The sequence below is a fragment of the Rhyacophila brunnea genome, unplaced genomic scaffold (assembly GCF_057557595.1).
Source record: "Rhyacophila brunnea isolate RB1 unplaced genomic scaffold, BYU_Rbru_1.0 scaffold_20, whole genome shotgun sequence".
NCBI classification, from domain to species: Eukaryota; Metazoa; Arthropoda; class Insecta; order Trichoptera; family Rhyacophilidae; genus Rhyacophila; species Rhyacophila brunnea.
In genome coordinates, this window is record NW_028232860.1 from 232224 (window position 1) to 250611 (window position 18388).

The 18388-nt window shown below is 33.8% G+C and overlaps 1 protein-coding gene across 3 annotated transcripts; it reads right to left on the reverse strand.

Moving 5' to 3' along the window:
* Positions 1–1982: 1982 nt before the first annotated feature.
* LOC147071023 (CCA tRNA nucleotidyltransferase 1, mitochondrial) lies at positions 1983–11104 on the reverse strand. Of its 3 annotated transcripts, none has more exons than XM_085948431.1 (7): positions 10960–11104; positions 10672–10859; positions 8304–8587; positions 7627–7753; positions 5855–6048; positions 5049–5265; positions 1983–3459 (listed from the first exon to the last, which is right to left on the reverse strand). In XM_085948431.1, exons 1-7 carry the CDS (start codon positions 11023–11025, stop codon positions 3123–3125), a joined length of 1413 nt encoding a protein of 470 aa, XP_085804557.1. In that variant the 5' UTR covers positions 11026–11104; the 3' UTR covers positions 1983–3122. The 3 variants fall into 3 exon arrangements, with proteins under 3 accessions (XP_085804557.1, XP_085804556.1, XP_085804558.1); XM_085948430.1 differs by having other exon boundaries at positions 10672–10862; XM_085948432.1 differs by having other exon boundaries at positions 10672–10862; positions 10953–11104.
* Between the last annotated feature and the right edge of the window lie 7284 nt (positions 11105–18388).

The following is an 18388-nucleotide window of genomic DNA, read 5'->3' on the forward strand; positions in this document are numbered from 1 at the left end:
TGTTTGTGCATCAGTGCATTAAATAACATGTATTTTGTAAACGTCAACTAAAGCATATGGATAAAATTGATGAGTTATGACTATGTACATCCGAAATCGCAGTTTTTATATTTTTCCTGTGAAGAAATTATCAAGTATTAGAAATAAATTTTATTTTACGTATTATATTATTAATTAGATATGTAATTGAAAGTTCTTGATGAATTAATGAAATTTGTAAACCTATTTTTACCTGTCTTGTATGCTGTGGTTTTTGGGTTATCAACGGAGTGTTCTTCCTCTTTCCTTCATATATATTTCGGATTTGTTGCAGAGGCTATTCTCAAGAGATAATGTATTGAAGTGTATGCTCCTCTAAACAAGTCGAAAAGGATACTATAGGCGAAGTTATAGTGTACTCTGTCAGTTGCGACGACCAAAGATACCAGGTCGAATATTGGATTTTGCTACGAGCCGGACGCCATGTTTTTAATTATGTATGTATTTCAATGGTCTCCACTACTAAGTGAAAAACATCCCTTATACCGACCCAGTATCTTGGTATCGAAGTCAAATCTGTGTCCTATTTCCATGGATTGTTTCGTAATTGCTGACATTGTGTATGGTTTTAACAGATATGGCCAGTCGTGTTCACTCACACAGTTTTTTGTCTTTCATGAGGTTCGGCCAATATACTTCTTCGGACATCGGCGACTGCTTATCTCACACACACCCACTGAATTCAAAGAGTATCTTATTTGTCGTAGAACATTCCTGACTTCTGACACAGACGCTAAACACCGTTCCAACCTAATGTTTCATTAGTATTTTCGCTATGATATTATTTTTGATAACCGTTAACCAAAACGTCAAGGAATGAAGGAGGTAGATGATACGATGACAACCCAAAAACCAAATATGACAACAAATCAGAATATTGTAATGTTGCTTTTTTGACACATTTAGATCTTTAAAAAACACTGTTTTTAGGTATTCAATATGTATTGCTTTGAATAGGATTTAACTCCCAAATTCATATACATACATCATTATCCTTTTTGAAATTCATTTTACAGGCTGTCCTCGACCTTCATACATTTCTTAAAATTTAGATTTTTAATGATAATGCAAAACTGTACGCTTCCTTCTCCTCGGTTCCCTGAAATATTTTGCCCTTATAAATTTATAAACATAAGTTAGAAACAGAGAAACTGCAGTGTTCATCCCGACAAAAATAAATTATGGATTCTTCATACAATCAAGGCAATGATGGAAATAATTAGGCATTCTGAAAGATCCAAATCTTTTGCTTCAATCGGCCATTTGTACTACTTAAGCCGGTCTACGATATGTTCAATTTTGAAAAACAAGATTATATGTTCAAAACGTGGATAACTATCTTCAAAGATTGTTTTCAAAAGACACCTATGTGTATAGGCGTAGGCATAGTGATGGATGCAATGGAGAGATTTTTGTCATCATAAATTATTGATGATTAATATATATTATAATTAACTATTTCTTTTATTCTTTTTCAAAAAAAAAAGATTTTTTCTATTGGTATTAATATATTTTCTCAGAAATGTTTTTCAAAATTGTGTATGTGTAATATATATTAATATTATTATTAATATCAAAAAGTTCTTCCAAGTAAGTAATTAATCAAGCTAAGGGTAAAAGAAGATTCTAACATGGATTTTTAAGCAAGTAAAGGTTGGTTCACTAAGTTTAAACAGGTCTCTTCTTGGTCGTGCACTCATGGCTGAGGATCGTGACCACATTTAAATTTCACCATCCTTTGAGCGACCAAGACTTTCCATCCTTCTCGATCTTCGGCTTCTCTCAGGGCAGAATGTATGGTGCAAGACAGTCAGCTCTTTCACTTGGTCACTCCATCGCACAGACGCTCTTCCTCTGCTTCGCCTTCCCTTGAGGCTACCCAAAACTACCAGTCTCTCCAGGTTGTCCGGTCCGCGCCTGACAATATGTCCAAAAACAATGTGTTTTTTTTTTTTTTTTAAACAGGTATTCTTTACTAAATATTAAATTCACCGGAAAAACTGCCAGTGCAGATAAAGATGGTGCAAATGAATATATTTCTTTGTTGTCCAAAATATTTTATAATACAGTCTTTGATGTTTTTTTTTTTTACATTGGTCTACTTTTGTACATATTTTCAGGATTTTCATTATTATGTAAGAAAGTCGAGGACCACCTGTACATAAAAAATTAAGTTGACATTAAATACGAAATGGCACTGTGTTCAGGCGTATACGATGTTCATTTCTTTTATAATAGCATTCATATTCCATCCATAGCGTACAAACTCGCAAAACAATTTAATCCAATTACGTATATATATTTGTGTTGCTTAAGTAACTGCAGTTTTTAGTATATTTATATTAATTCTTATTTATTCATAGAGCTTTATTTTGTATACTGTCATTGATCTTAATTCATAATATATTATTGAATATAAAGTTTTAATTAAACTAATGGATTTATTTCCCCAGATCTCTAATTTCACCAATCCTTATTATGATCCTTAGATAAGAAAAACTGATACATACGTAGTATGTTTTTAAATCTCTCGGAGTGAAGATGGTCCGATGGATGTCATTTTTCACTTGGCATTGAGTGGTAGAAAAACAGGGAATTCAGAAATAATGGGAACTGAAATACCTAACGGGTAACGAGTAGCAGGTAACCGACCTCGAGTAAGGAAGAATACGGGATAAACTTAAACACATGTCAAAAATACGTCATCTGTCGAATACTGACAACTGCTCTCGGTTTATGCATTGACGCTCATTTAATATTAGTGTATTACACATGCGATTGTACATGCATAATGCGTGTTTCATTTTCATAGGAGACTCACACATTCAAAACCCTGCATCACAATGTAGCTTATTGGAATTCTATTTATTATCTGTTCTGTGATGAGAAGCATATTATTACAAATGGATTTTTCTTAAAAAGATATTACTAAAAATAATAACAATTTTGTTCTGCAAAATTTTTAATTTATTCGAAAAGGCGCTTTAGACAGACTATAAAATTGTAATAATAATTTAATCGGTTCGTCTAATTTGCAAACAAAGCTTGAAATTTTCAAATCGGATAATATAATATTATTGCCATTATTTCATCTGCCTTTTGAATTCATCTCCTCTGGAATTCTTTTCCTTGATATCGTTTTCAATTTCCGGTATCTTTTTTACTAATTCTTCCATGGAAACATCGAAATCACAATCGGCCCAGTACTCTTTCAGGTCGCATAAAATTGTTCCGTATATCTTCTTATTCTGTACGCGGCACTGCGCCAGAGTTTCGCCGTCCACCGGAAACCTCGGAAGTGTCCATTTGTTAAACATCTCGATGAGCGACGTATCATTCCTGTATTTTAAAACTTCGACTATGTACTCCCTGACATCTTTAGGTTTCAGCGATCTACCTAGTAGCAACTTCTGATAAGGTCTGAAAAACGTACAACAAACATTTTAATTCACAAAGATATATTAGTAGCAATTAAAATTTAATGAATAAGTCATATTGATACATTGAATTCTATCAGAAATCTACCATCGTTGGTCTGTGTCACTCATAACTATCAAAATAATTACAATTATTTGTCAGGGTAGCCAATCAAAAATATATGACGAAACCAATAAAATTCTTTTTTCAAATTGCTCAAATTTGTTTAACACACTCAGTAACTCCACTCCACTCTCACTGTTTACTGTATATGATTTTTATAATACAATGTTCATTCAACAATTTATTTAATTTCAGTTCCAACACGTTTTTTTTACAACGAATGATTATTATCCAGATCATTGGGTGTATGCTCAGGATGTCCAACTGAAATGCTAAGAGCAATTTGGCCAAAGGAATAAAAATAAAAACTAGAAAAGTGGCGTATTTTGGCCACATTTTGCAGCATCCGAACCATCAGAGACATTATATCAACTTCTGCATGCCAACCTGCGTACGTAGTTCAGTGCGTAAGACACTGGCCTTTCACCCGGGTTCGACCCGGTGAGGTCACAATATATTTTATGTGATTTTCTCACAGCCTGGGTGTTTGTAAACGTTCTACTACTGCCATGCCCTGTTGTAGTGTTAATATGTATAATATATATATTGTAAATAGGTACATAATCTCAGAACACCTCAGATACCTACTGATAAAATAAGACGCCCGGCGCGACTTGAACCTGTAACCACTGTAACCTCTTTACCAATTAAGATATGGGCATCCTATATAACTATGACGAAATTAACTACTTAGTAGTTTTTACATGAAATGCTTATCAAATTTTGACGATCGGTTTTGTTTTAAATCAAGGTATCAATTAAGTGCCCTAATTACTAACCAAAGCCCGGATCACTATAAATTTTAGTTACAACAACTTGCACTTGCTAATAATTTAATAAATCATCTCTTTTATTCAACGAATAATTCAATCTTCTAGTTTTCGTCGGTGTTTTGTAAAAAGGGCGAATCAACCATTTTGGCGAAATCGAGATTTAAATGAAAATACAATATGTACCCCAGTAGCTTTGCGGCGAATTTGTATCTTCACAGGAAAGTACTTAAAAACAATAATCGACTAAAATTAAATTAATTAAAATTACGAAATAAAAAGCAAATGTGACATATTAGGCCTTTTAAAATATTATATAATAATACCTATTATAATGACAGTATTCTTTCTAAGCTTTATTATAAACTTGTTAGATATTTATAATCATCTACAGGTAAAAAACAAATAAATGTCAAAAGTTAAAAATCCTCCTGTAAAATAGCATTTTGGTTAATTCGCCCTTTTTACAAATATACCTGAGGTATTTTCAAATTATGTATGTTGAATATAAAGAATGTGACAATCTGAAATCTTGTCAATTATTCGTTGAATAAAATAGTTTATTAATAGTATATATAGGTATATTATATATGTTTTAAATATTATTAAATTTCTTAACATTCTATGGAAGATTTACAGTACGCAAGACTTTGAAAACGTTCAGCATTTATAAAAATGTTTCATTGGGGTATCACTTACAGGAGTGGTTTAGGAGAAGGCTTGTCTTCTCGATGTTTAACGATAAAGAATGCTAGGTCTCGATCGTATGCTGAAATTTTTAATCTATTGTTTAAGGAAATTACATCATCTACGGAATCCAACAGACTTGTCAGTAGTGTCACTGGATGCATGTTCAAAGAATGTGACCGTTCCCAGACCTTCTCCAATTCCGCTGTATTGAGTGTCTCTGGTAGACCTGAAAACCACATTGTATATTCAATTTTAAACACAAATAAAGTTATATGATTTAAGAATGTAGCATTATTTATTGAATATACATAAATTGAAATATATTGATACCTCCATCCTTTGGATTCCGATCTACATGGATTTTGTTGCTATTAACATATTATATGACTGTAAAGAAGTTAATAGCTTTGGCACGAAACAAATGTTGAGTGAAAGAAAGCGTTGCAATAAGCTTGATTTTTTAATGGTGTTAACTGTCAATTCTTGGTGGATAGACATTTTATTAAATAAACAACACATAGTAGTTATTCCACATCATTTAATAATAATCATCAGGACCGGTTTCATCCATCTCAATGGGATTTTATGAAAGGAAACGAAAGGAAAATTGTGAGGAATAGGTATGTACATGTTTTATTTTATTGATGTAAGTGCAGTTGAAACCGTAAGAATAATCACACTATCCCTGCCTAATTGTTGCGTATGGTTAAATAGGTCCATTTTAGTACCACGTCTTAAGTTTCTCCAGGGGGTAGCAGTCAATGAAGTGAAAATCATCCTACATAAAGGCTATAAGATAATAATTTTTTCCTTACCTATATATTGTCCTATACCCACATTCAGCATTGTCTTTAAAATGTCTCCAGCGAAATTTCCTGCCAAAATTTTTTTAACCTCTGTCCACATTCTTTCTCCAGATATCTTCGCCAAACCTGAGACGTTTTCATTAATTATTTTCAAAATTACGTCATCGTGAATGTTTGCATTTTCCGAAATTCTTCCATAAAACCTAGAAAACGACACACATTTGTGCACATTATTTCAATTGTCTGAGAAACATATTTGGAAGATACATCAGTACCTATGTGATAAGAATATCTCTTTCATGAATTTCATTCTTGAAATGCTAGAGTATTCAATTATTATAAGATAATAGCAAATTTTAGAAAATAGGGACTATAATAATATACGATATCAACCAATTTAACATTTTTTTGCATCCAAAATAGTTTCATAATTACTATCTATGTACAGACATCATGTAATCACATAATATGGACAACTAGTGGTCATGTCAGTATCCAAATAATTCATTATTCCTCCAGCAGCGAGCAGCAACTAACGAGCTGTCTCCGTGTATTTTTCCTTCTTTTCTCTCAACGTTTTGGGTTCATTGAAGAGGTCATTCTCAAGAAATAATATAGCGGAGTATAATGTCAAGTGTACAAATGCAAACGCTGCGTTAAGTTTGTTTAAAAATTGAAAGAGACCGTTGAAATTTAATAGCGATGATGGGCTACGTTTTAAAATGTCATAGCGTCCGACACTGTCGACAAAATCAAATATAGTATCACAGGTAGTTGCAACTGACACAGTACACTCTCACCCTTCTTGTTTCATTTTCCTTGGCAACACTGTATCAGTTTGTAAGTAATAGAAATGAAAGCCGCCCAAACTTCAAAACAAAACTGAAAATGAACAAATGTATCAATATAAAATGTGGCAAAAGTTGAGAAATACCCCTCCCTGCCTGTATAATTTCCTAATAACCATGCAGAATGTTCCAGTTTGACAGTTAGTAATTTAAATAAATAATAGTACCATGCGTGAAGCATCAGTCACGTCTTAAATGGCCAACTATTATTAATAGCCCTATAACTATATCATGATGACTATGTAAGTCGGCTCGCACATCAGAATTTGCCGCATGTCGAAATCATCGATGTGACGTCATCGTTATCGTAATAACACATGCTGTCAAATGGAGCTTCTCAGATTGGTCGAAAGCAACTGAACAAATGCGACAGGTCGACTATCGACTCTTCTAACATGTTGGATGTCGCGAGCGCTGAGAACATGCCAGACCGTGCCTGCTCACAGCGCTCAATGCAGCCATTTTTATCTAGGCGTCAGTGTGCGCACGCCGGTCACTGGGTGCTTGATGAGTTCTGCTGCGATAAATGATCCACTGTGCATGGTACCAATACATATTAATCGCTGTTTCAGCATCCGATGACATATTTGCGTAATGGCGCTGGCCAGAGTACTTATTATTTTGACGTTTCGAGACGTGAATGTCGCTAGTAGATGTGCCCGTTCGTCACGTGCAACAATGTTTCGCGCGTGTTAGCGGCGAACTGTGGAACCATGTTTCCCCGTACTTTCAGGTATATTTTTACGGCCCCTACTCCCGGTAAAGTCTTTACAACTGCATACAGCGCCATAGAATCGTAGATAATGGTTCTACTATAGTCATGTCATCTTTGAATATCTCCGTGGACATTGGGGCTGCATGAATAATATTCAAATTGCTGCGAACATAGTCATTGCATAATATGTAACAATACTATTCACAATGAAAGCTTACCTAAAATATCGTAAAATTCGTAAAAAATCTTCCTTTATTCTTGTATCTGCATTGCCTACAAAAGTGATCCTTCTAGCGATAATATCTTCATAGCCATAAAAGTAATCGTACACTGAACCATCGAAACCTAAAAGAATTAAACATTTAACAATATTATCAAATGATATTATCATTCAGTCTAGAGACTAGAGAGAAAATGGTTAACATTTACCTTGACTTGTTTTTGTCGGTATATTCAAATTACACACAGTGACAACTATCTAATCTAATCTCAATGGAACCTAGATTATTATAGGCATGATTGACGAGTTAAAAATGTATGAAAGATGGCAGTCACAACCTTTTTCAAGTCGCGACCCTCTTTTACAGTAGCCAAGTAACCTTGCTTGCATAATACGTTAAATAAAACATCTTGAGAAATCATTAAAACAATCTCGAATTCTCAAGAATTAAATATACTTGTATTGTTGAATCTCGAGAATCAAAAAAAGTGGAGAAACCATAAACACCTGCAGTGTTTCAAACTCTGCGGGGTTGCGACTAAGTGCCAAAACCCACTAACGTGACAAGCCGCGTGCTGATACGGCACTGCCGCTCTGCTTAAAAAAACGCACGCAGCATGTCGGGTCAGTGGGTTATCGCACTAACACGTTTGGAACTCATGGTTTAAAACTTACCTAAAAACATGGAATTGATTGTCAAATCTCGTCTATTGGCATCCAATTTCCAATCGGTAGTAAACTTAACTTCAGCATGCCGACCGTCGGTGATGAGGTCAATTCTTAATGTGGTGATTTCAAAGTTTTCTTTGTCGTTGATGCGCGGAGTTATAGTTCCATGCTTTTCACCGTTCATATTGATCATTCGGATGTCTTCTTTTGTGAAGATCTCTTTCATTTCTGTCGGAGTGGCGGTGGTAGCAAAGTCCAAGTCTTTTGGAGTCATACCCATAAGGAGATCTCTAATGGAGATAAGAATATTAAATGAATAATATTAAAATTTGGTCTGACCAACGAAGGATAGATCATCAGAAGTGTTGAAAGTTTTAAATACCTGGGGGCCCACATCACGGAAGATGGTACTTCGCAAAGAAAACTCGCTATCTTAATGGGAATGGCTGAAGCAACATTTAACTCGATACAAAATATCTGGGAATGACGACTGTACTGGGAAAAACCAAATGCTGCCTGTTCAACGCTCACAAAGGCTGCAGAGCTTCGAAAGCCTCCGCTTTCGAAGGATACTAGTGTGAGGCGGTATTACTACTTTTAAAAGTAATGAGATAATAGAGAGGACCAGGCAGCCTCTCTTCACTTTTTCGATGAAGATGCAATGTTTGGCATGAGTAGACCGTTATGGATGCCTCAAAGGAGTCTCAACCTGGCCTGCGTTTTCTCAAGCCTACTGAAATTCGGCGTCCTGGAAGACTGCTAAGTCCCATCCATAGAGTGTGTAACGTTAAATAGAAGGCAGGCTAGTGCGTCTCCATGTGTAAGACCGTTTGCTGTAAGCAGAGATGATTATAATGTATTTTGGACCCGCACACTTGATTCAACCCTTGACATTAATTGACCTTGACTTAATTTGACCATATTTACAAGTTTGTGTGGTATGTTTAGCAGGCAGCGAAATAATTTGTTTCTGTTTACAGTGTCATATGCGGTTGGTTACAGTAACTACCGTACATCCATAAGCATATTTTTATTGTTCGAAAATAACGGGAGCGAGACTTTTCTGCAGTAAGTAATACTTCTCCAAATATATTCATGCAATTTTTTTTAGGTAAGTATATATTATTATTTTTCTCGATGCACCCAACAAACGACCAACGAGAGCGTCACGAACTGTGCTGGCAGGTGTGTACCGATCATTATATCATAAAATTACAAAAGCCATGTAGAGCACATAGTATTAATTAAAACCAATTAGGGTATTTTTCTCATAATAATAACAACACTGACAATAATCGGTCAATAGATAACAAACTTGTCTTATCCAAAATGTTTATAATAATAACATGAATGATGATTACCACTAATTGCGTGAGATTTATGGACTGAAAACAATACCATCACATCACGCTGAGATATAAATAGAAACGTTGAGAGAGAGATAATGATTCACTATCTCTATCTTAACATTTCTATCTATATCTCAGCGTGACAGCATGTGACATGATGGTAATGTGTTCAGGCCATTAGTCAATCTACTATTCTATACACAAGACTGCTTTCGGTATCTAGGGTAGTATTTGTATCGAAGTATTAACACTTATTGTAACAATTACAATAATTAAATTGTTATTGTAATTATTGTAATTGTTACAATAAGTGCTAATACTTAGAATAAAAACCTACCCTAGATAGCTGCCGAAAGCAGTCTTGTGTATAGAATAGATGCACTGAATATCTTTAGCAACCCAAGTCTTTGAGAAACGCTGTCTAATTTAATCATTGAAAAATTACTTCGGTACAGGTCGGTTATGGGGAAGAAAGCGGCAAGCACATTTTGAAAATAGCCGATATACTGGTTTATTTGTTAGGTTGGGTTAATTTAGGTTAGGTTAGGTTTTCATTCTTGAATTCATGAATTTTGACAAAATCAGCCATGCCAATTAGCGCAGTTCCCGCCTGGCTTCCCCATGACCGACTTGAGGATCAGTGGGTCTATTCTATACTTATCGAACACTAAATTGATAAATAGTATCAAACTTAGGGTAGGTTTGTATCAAAATATTAGCACTTATTGTAACAATTACACGAAGCCGGTTTTTATTGTTGCAATAAGTGCGATATTTTAACAGCAGCAAGATAGGTGCTGTTAAAATATAGCACTTATTGCAACAATAAAAACCGGCTTCGTGTAATTGTTACAATAAGTGCTAATATTTTGATACAAACCTACCCTAAGTTTGATAATATTTTTCACTTTATCACTTTAGCGGTCGATAAGCATAGAATAGACCCACTGGGCTCTAGTGATTTCGCCATTAACCAGCTGCCTCCGATGCTCAGTAGAAAAATATAAACAAAATATATAAAATACCTTACGGCTCCTCCGGCGATTCTTATTTCAAAGCCATACTTATCGAAAAGTGATCGCAGATCAGTCAATTCTTTTGTGAATATGGATTTAAACTCTGGGGTGTCCAACTTTATAACGACCGGGTTCTCTCTGCATTTAATATTTTCATCCATTGTTGATGTGCTAGCTGACGAGAATAGTCGTTTTCGCTGCTGAGAGAGATAATTTTACAAAAAAAAATATATTTTGTGGTATGACAAAATATATCTTGACAGTTTCGTCATCTATGTAATGTTACTTACTACTTACAATGTGAAATTTCGGATCTATATAAAATTTAACTAGTCTATGAGTCACAATCAGACGTGATTTCATAACTCAAATCTATTAATCAATAATCTTGCAGGATTTGTTTTCAGTTATATTATGATTTTTTAAGGTTATTTTGACAGCTGACATATTATCAAGCATAGACAATTAGAAGTTTCTCTTTAAATTTGCATCTAGGTATTGTCTATCGTTTTGAATATCTCTTCAACAATCAATCTGCGTAGAATTTTAAAAACACATTAATTTTAGAAGTGTATAATATTGAAAATAAAACGATTCGAGAAATTATTTTCGTTTTTTATTGGTTGGTACTGAATACCTACAACAGAGCAAAAAAAATCCAGTTGTGCAGAAATACAACTGCCAATTGTGCAGATTTTTTCAAAAGAATTATTACATCATCTCATTTGAAATCGTTGACTATTTAGGGGGTCTAGGATCATAAGGGCGAAACTACAAAAATGGCTGTTTTGAGTTAAATATTGCATTGTCTTGCTAGAACGCAGTTCTATCATATTATGTACAAAGATGAAACTCGTACGTATAGCGGTTTGCCAGATATTTCTCGGCGTATCTACAAATCCACATGGAATTTTAATGTCATACGGGTGAATATCCTCTTACACCTGTGTGACTCTGACATTAATGCCGATTAATTAAGGACACTTCGGCGTAAGCGGCGTTTCGCCTTTATGTGACTGACATAAAGTTTATTTAATGGACATTTCGTAATTTTTAGTTTGGCGTAAGTTGTCAATTTGACTTAAGTAAACACTTGTTATCGGTTCATATTTGCATATCAACAATGTTTCTGAGAGGTAATGATTGTGGATATGTACAGAACCAACGTACAAGCATGCAAAGTAAGTAATTAGTTATGTATATTTAAGTTATGTTATTTGGACTCCTAACCGGTCAAATTGTTTTTAAATGTAATTTGATTAAATATTTATATACTTACAGCATCATAATAAATCATGTTTTCGCAGATCGAAATACAGAATTGGAAGACGAAAACTGTATGTTTTGACTTCAAATCATGTACCAGATAATACACCGACTAATGATTATAATTTCAAGGAGAATAACTCCGATAAACAGTTAACCTTGATGAAATATTATAATGAATTGTTCATTTGTTCAGATATGGCTTTATCCACTAGCTAATTGTATTAAAAATACGATTTTTTTCTCAGACATGAATATTATCATCTCAGGAGTTATTTCGTGGTTGCAGAGCTCAAGATAATATTTTCGAGAGTTTCTCCCTGATACGTTACCAGGATGGCCAGCAAAATGACTAATGTAAAATAATGCAGAATATTTACTCATCACAAAAGACAGAATTGAACTCTATTAGGTATTATGTAATTAATGTTTTTTTTTTATATAAAACCGGACTCAAAATTAAAAATACTATTTCTTTTCTTAGACGTGCACAACATCCCAGAATTTACTTTGTGGTTAAATAGTGAAACAGGATTTTTTGAAGAGATTGTATCTGAGCCATTACCAGGACATTCGGAACAATTATTATTGTCAGTGGAAAATATATTAGAACCTACGCATGAACCATCATTATATGCTGAATTTAACCATGGTATATACTTCATAATATTATATTATGAAAACAGATAAAAGTGAGTTAATTCATCGATTTCCTGTAAAACAAACTCATCTACAGCATCTCAGGAATTACTACGTGTTTGAATAGCTCAACCGGTTTTTTTGAAAAAATTAATGGATGCCCAGAATAAATTACAATAAGAAATAATGTCGGTGATGTCCGATAATGTTCAATTCAGAAATAAGATTGTATTCTTGATGAGTTGAATAGTAAACGAAAACGTATTGAAGCCCTAGGAACGGAACAGAAATAAACATATAACTAATAGACAAAACCAGTGACGTCCCTAGACAAAATGCCGCCCCTAGGCAGCGTCAAAATGCCGCCCCATTTTTTTTATATCTAAGAAATGTGTTGTATCGATGCATTAATAACAAAATATATACCACTAAAACATACAAAATTAAATTTAGATATTAAAAGCGAATAAACATAATATTAGTTAGACACTTACCCAAATCACCAGAGTCTGAGATTCTATTTGTTGATATGTCTGACAAATTTGGTTTGCAGAGTACCATTTAGTAATAATACGCAGATGTATTATTTTCACACTATTTTTCTATGCTATTATTGTACAACATGTAAACAAAATCATTTTCCTTATCATTCATTTAATATGAACATACTTTTAATCACAAATACACTATTAATTAATTGTCTCAACACTCAACCGTTACAATAAACAAACTTTCCTGGCCTTTTTTGTAGCAAAGTCCGTAACTATGTCATCCAAATCTAATTTATATGCCATTTCTACTTCAATAGACAATATTGCAAGTCCATTTAGCCTTTCTTCGGTCATCCTAGATCGGAGATAATTTTTAATAATTTTCAGTTTTGAAAAACTCCTCTCTGCGCTAGCCACCGTTATTGGCATTGTCAATATTATCCCTAATTGAAGTGACCGTATTTGGATAGATTTCTTTCAAATTATTATCATAAATAAATTTTAGTACGTCATGTGGCGAAGACTTTTCAGTCACAAGTCTACACAGTAATTTTAACTCCTCACAAAGCTCCACTGCATCTGATGATGTGCCGTTTGCAGTGAGTTTAATTTCTAAATTTTGACAATCTTCCAATAAATTTTCAGGAGTCATGTTTCTTAAGAGGCTAATATTATACATAAATTTGAAAAATCTTCCATGATATTTTAATTCCTCAAATCGATCTTCAATTGAATTTATAGCCTTATCTACTACTTGATTGAAAAACTCGACCAAATTTTTTTTCAGGGTTATGTAGAGGCGTTTCATCACAACTCTCATACTCGAAATGTTTCGGTACTCTTCGTCTTCTGCAATCTGTTTCTTTGGGAAATTCTGCAGGTATTTCGAGGGCTTCTGCTAATTGGTGTGCGATTATTTTCATTTGTACTAAGACATTTTTTCTATAATTACGCAAAAAATTTAAAACAGCTTCAATGGTATCAAGCGCGCTGGTTATATTAAATTCTATCATTTGCAACTGTTTACTGACTGGATTTATAGAACTCAAAATATCATACCAAACTATGAGACAATTTATAAATTTAAAGTTGCATATATTTTTTGATAATGCGATGGCATCATTTTTGGTCTGCAAACTATTTTCAGTGTGTGAATTGGCATGTTTCTCTTCAATATATAATAAGGCATCGTAAATTTCTACCAATTGGTATCTAATAGGCCTGATTGCTTCGATTCGGGACTCCCATCGCGTATCAGAAACTGCCTTTAATGTTAATGATGGTAAAAATTTTAAAAGTATATTCCATCTATCAGTAGATGCCGAGAAAAAAACATAAATCTTTTGGATTAACCCAAAAAATGATATCGCATCTAAGTTGCATTTTGCAGCATCATTTACCACTAAATTTAGCGTATGTGAGTTACAAGGTACATAAAATGCACGAGGATTCATGTCTCTAATATGCTTTTGGACACCATTCTTTTTTCCCCGCATATTCGCACCATTATCATAACTTTGACCTCTCATGTTTTGTATATTTATATTTAAATTTTCTAGTTCTTCAACAATGCGTTCTGCTAATCCTGCTCCAGTTTTATCGTCAATTTCTATAAAACCTAAAAAATGCTCACGTACTTCCTCTGAGTGTTTTCGAACAAATCGTACTATAATCGACATCTGTTCTATATGTCCTATGTCAGGTGTACAATCTAATATAAGAGAAAAATATTTTGCCTCATTTAACATATTAATAATTTCTGATTTGATTTTTTGCGACATTATGGCAATTAATTCATTTTGAATTCTTGGTCCAAGATAATGAGTAGTGCGGGGCTTACAGCTTATGGTTTTCAAATGTTCCTTAATAACATTATCAAACAGTCCAAAACATTCAATTAATTTTAAGAAATTTCCATTGTGCAGTGTGTTGATTGTGGACTTAGGTCCGCGTAAAGCCATATTCTGCACCGCCATGACTCGCAAAACTGCACATAATCGAGTTAAAATTGACCGCCACCGTATAATTTCTTCATTGAAAAGTTTTTGTTGACAACAATCAATTGTTTTATTTAGCTTTAATCTGATTAGAATATCTTGCCAGATTGAAAAGTTTTCGTGGTGATTTTTTGACTTTTCGTGGGTTTGTGTAGTTTGCGACAAGTTTTTCCAATTATCATAGCCAACTGATGATCCCATTCCAGTCTCACATTTTTTTTTATTAAATATTATACAGCAAAAGCAATGCGCAGAATCATTTTTTACAGAATACACTAACCAAGTTCTTTCATATGTTTCGCCAACTTTCTATTGCACGTATTGATAGGATAATCAGCAAGTTTTTTCTGTATAGGTCCTTTTTTTAATATCATTATCCTTGTACTCTCATCAAGAAAACTTGGCCAAAAATGTGGATCATCAAAATTATTGTCTTCTTCTTTGTCTAAATAATCAAAATTATCGTCGTCTGAATTATTATCGTTGGCATCGTAATTTACATTCTCTTCTAGCGTTGTAGCATCTGATTCTTGAATTATTATTGGTTCTTTAGTTTTAGACGATAGGTATTCTGCGCTGACTTTCTGATTTTGCTTTTCACTTTTGATAAAATAATTGTTAAGTGTACCTGTATTATTTGTAGCATTTGCCTCCTTTCGTTCCCTTATCTTTTTATACGCTGCTCCTGAAAGTCGTTGTCTTGCACTCATGTTGATGATTTAAATAAACCACAAATCCACACTATTATCAGCAAAAGATATGTTTACAAAAAACAAATTAAAATAAGGTATTGTTATTCACAGCACAATAATTACTAACAAATAGTAGTAAACAGATGATATTATGATGATAGATGAGGTAGGTATCTACTAGTGTAAATTTTTATTACAATTAGCTGGTACTTAACGTAAACGTATATGCACGAATACCAGATTATGTCAAATATCAATTTTACAATAGATACATCCAGCAACTTTTAAATCTCGCGGGTGACTGGCAAAAATGTTTGGATAAATTAAAAAATACGGATGTATATACATATAAATCTCCACCATAATTTTTATTGTTTCGTTACCTACGTTGACATATTGGTATAAAATATTATTTTGTTTCAATAACTTCTTGGCTCATTGGCGCCATATAATTGGCTTTTGCGCAGCCACTGTTATGAAAGGAACTCTTTAATCTGAGTAAATGACATTACATTATATTATGCATAATGTGTCTAGGTGGCAAAAGACTCGTAAAAATATTTTTTATTGGCATTTGTATTACGAACCCGAGCAGTTAAAAATAATAGAAAAAATCACTGGCTGAGAGTGGTGACATCATACTAAAATCGCCGCGAATACCTACTCACTACTGGGTAATAAATAATATAATTAAAAAACATCCGGAGCCGTGAAGTACTACAAATATTCGGTGCTCCGGCGCCGTTCCTGCTCCGGGTAAAACCCCATTACTGCTCTGCTCCTGCTCCGAGCTCCGCTCCAACGCTCTGGTTATAATGTAACTAAGATTAGGTACCTAGCTATTTCTATATAATACCAAATGATCCTCCTCGGTTTGCCGCCCTTCGAGTATCTGCCGCCCCCAAGCGACGCTCAATCTGCCTACCCCCACGGGACGTCACTGGACAAAACAGAAAGTCATATGTTTCAGTTACAGGTAAGCAAAGTGAAGGAAGAATTTTACCGAAAAAGTACGGCAGAAAATGTTGAATTCATATTGGGCTTTAGGCGATATTGAAAAACAAAGACCGGATGGTGCCACAAGATGTTCATTGTAAAACATAGTCATTCCCAAAAATTCCGATAGTTAATCAAATGTTCTTTGAATCCGGGCACTCGCAAATGAAATGAGATTCCGTTCATGCGAGAATCGAAAACTAAAGCATTTGGATATAAATACCATCCATCCGCATGGTACTCTGCTGTTCAGATGGCACACAAAAAATACAATGTAATGCCAGCGCTCCATTGGCGAGCCAAAAGTCCGAGGACAATAAATCGTCCGATTTGTCTATGCTCTGCTACTGATCAACGAACGAATAAAAAAGTCGAGCTGTCAAAAGTGAAAAGTTATGATTCTCGTAATGTCTTCCGATAATCCTATAATTTTGTGTTATTTATATGTAGACTTGCATAAAATAATATAGCAGTGAAAACAACACAAGTTTTACGATTTATTTTATGAATTTCATAAATACAAATAAAAAAATTATTTGTAAATCTCTCATTTTATAATGTGTAAATTAACAAATTAATCAATGAAAATGTTTAAAACAATTACAGATTTTTTTCCGGTCCGAATGATTGCGTATTAATGACAAATCGAATTCGCATAGTGATCGACTGACGAAGTCTGGCAAAAATATCAAACATGTTTGAAATCCAGCGAGCCTGGTCTGCGGATTAAAAAGTCTGCAGATCTGGGGTGCTCCACGCGAAAAAAAAGTCCGAAGACTGTAAATCGTCTGACTTGCGTGCCAATGGAGCGCTGGCATAACTGAGATGGATCAACAAGATTTTCTTGATTTTTCTGAATTACAAAAATGCATATTAATGAATAAGAAGATTGATTCGGATGGAGAAAGTGTTATACGATTCATACGGATTGATACGGATGGAGAAAATATGGATTTGACGAGCCATTCAAAATGCTCCAAGTCATACGAAGAGAAACCAGAATAATTAACCATTCATCTTTTCGACTCCAGCCTTAATATAACGCAGCACTTTCCCTTACTGCGAAAAAGATATCAATGGGCATTATTTAGGAACAATATCATTATTTTTACAATTCTTTAAAGTTGTCAAATCTTTAAAATAATTAGGAAAACATGGATGAAGAAGATGCATAACAAAATTATGTATATAGTTAGATTTAGGAATAGAATTTGATGAAAAATATTTCACCTATGTTTTGTATTATCGATATATTTGAAAATATTTTGAGAGACAAAAGGGCGAATGTCTCCCATTAATTCTATTTAAGTTTTTTCCAATCTAACTAATGTCTAAAATGACGATATTGATGCTCTACATTACTCTTATGAATATGTTACAACAGCTTTAATTTATTATTTTTGTATTTTTACATTGTGAAATTGTTTTTTTTAACAATAAAAACTATTTTACCCAAAGAGATTGGATCTCTTTGATTTTACCCTATTTTACTATTTATCTCAGTATTTGTAGTTTCGCCTTTATGATCCTAGAACCCCGTAAATATGTAGGTAGTAATTTTAATTAAATCGGCACGTACATGGTATAGTGAAAAAACAATGAGGTTTTTTGCTTTTCATTTATGCTCCTTTACCTGCTCACTTTA

Excerpts from the sequence above, each read along its gene's own strand:
- LOC147071023 (XM_085948430.1), bottom strand. The coding sequence starts at position 11,025 with ATGAAATCACGTCTGATTGTGACTCATAGACTAGTTAAATTTTATATA. Across the intron at positions 8,588-10,671 it reads ATCGCCGGAGGAGCCGTAAG|AGATCTCCTTATGGGTATGA; the intron begins GTATTTTATATA and ends TATCTCCATTAG. Across the intron at positions 7,754-8,303 it reads AATCAATTCCATGTTTTTAG|GTTTCGATGGTTCAGTGTAC; the intron begins GTAAGTTTTAAA and ends TAATTCTTTTAG.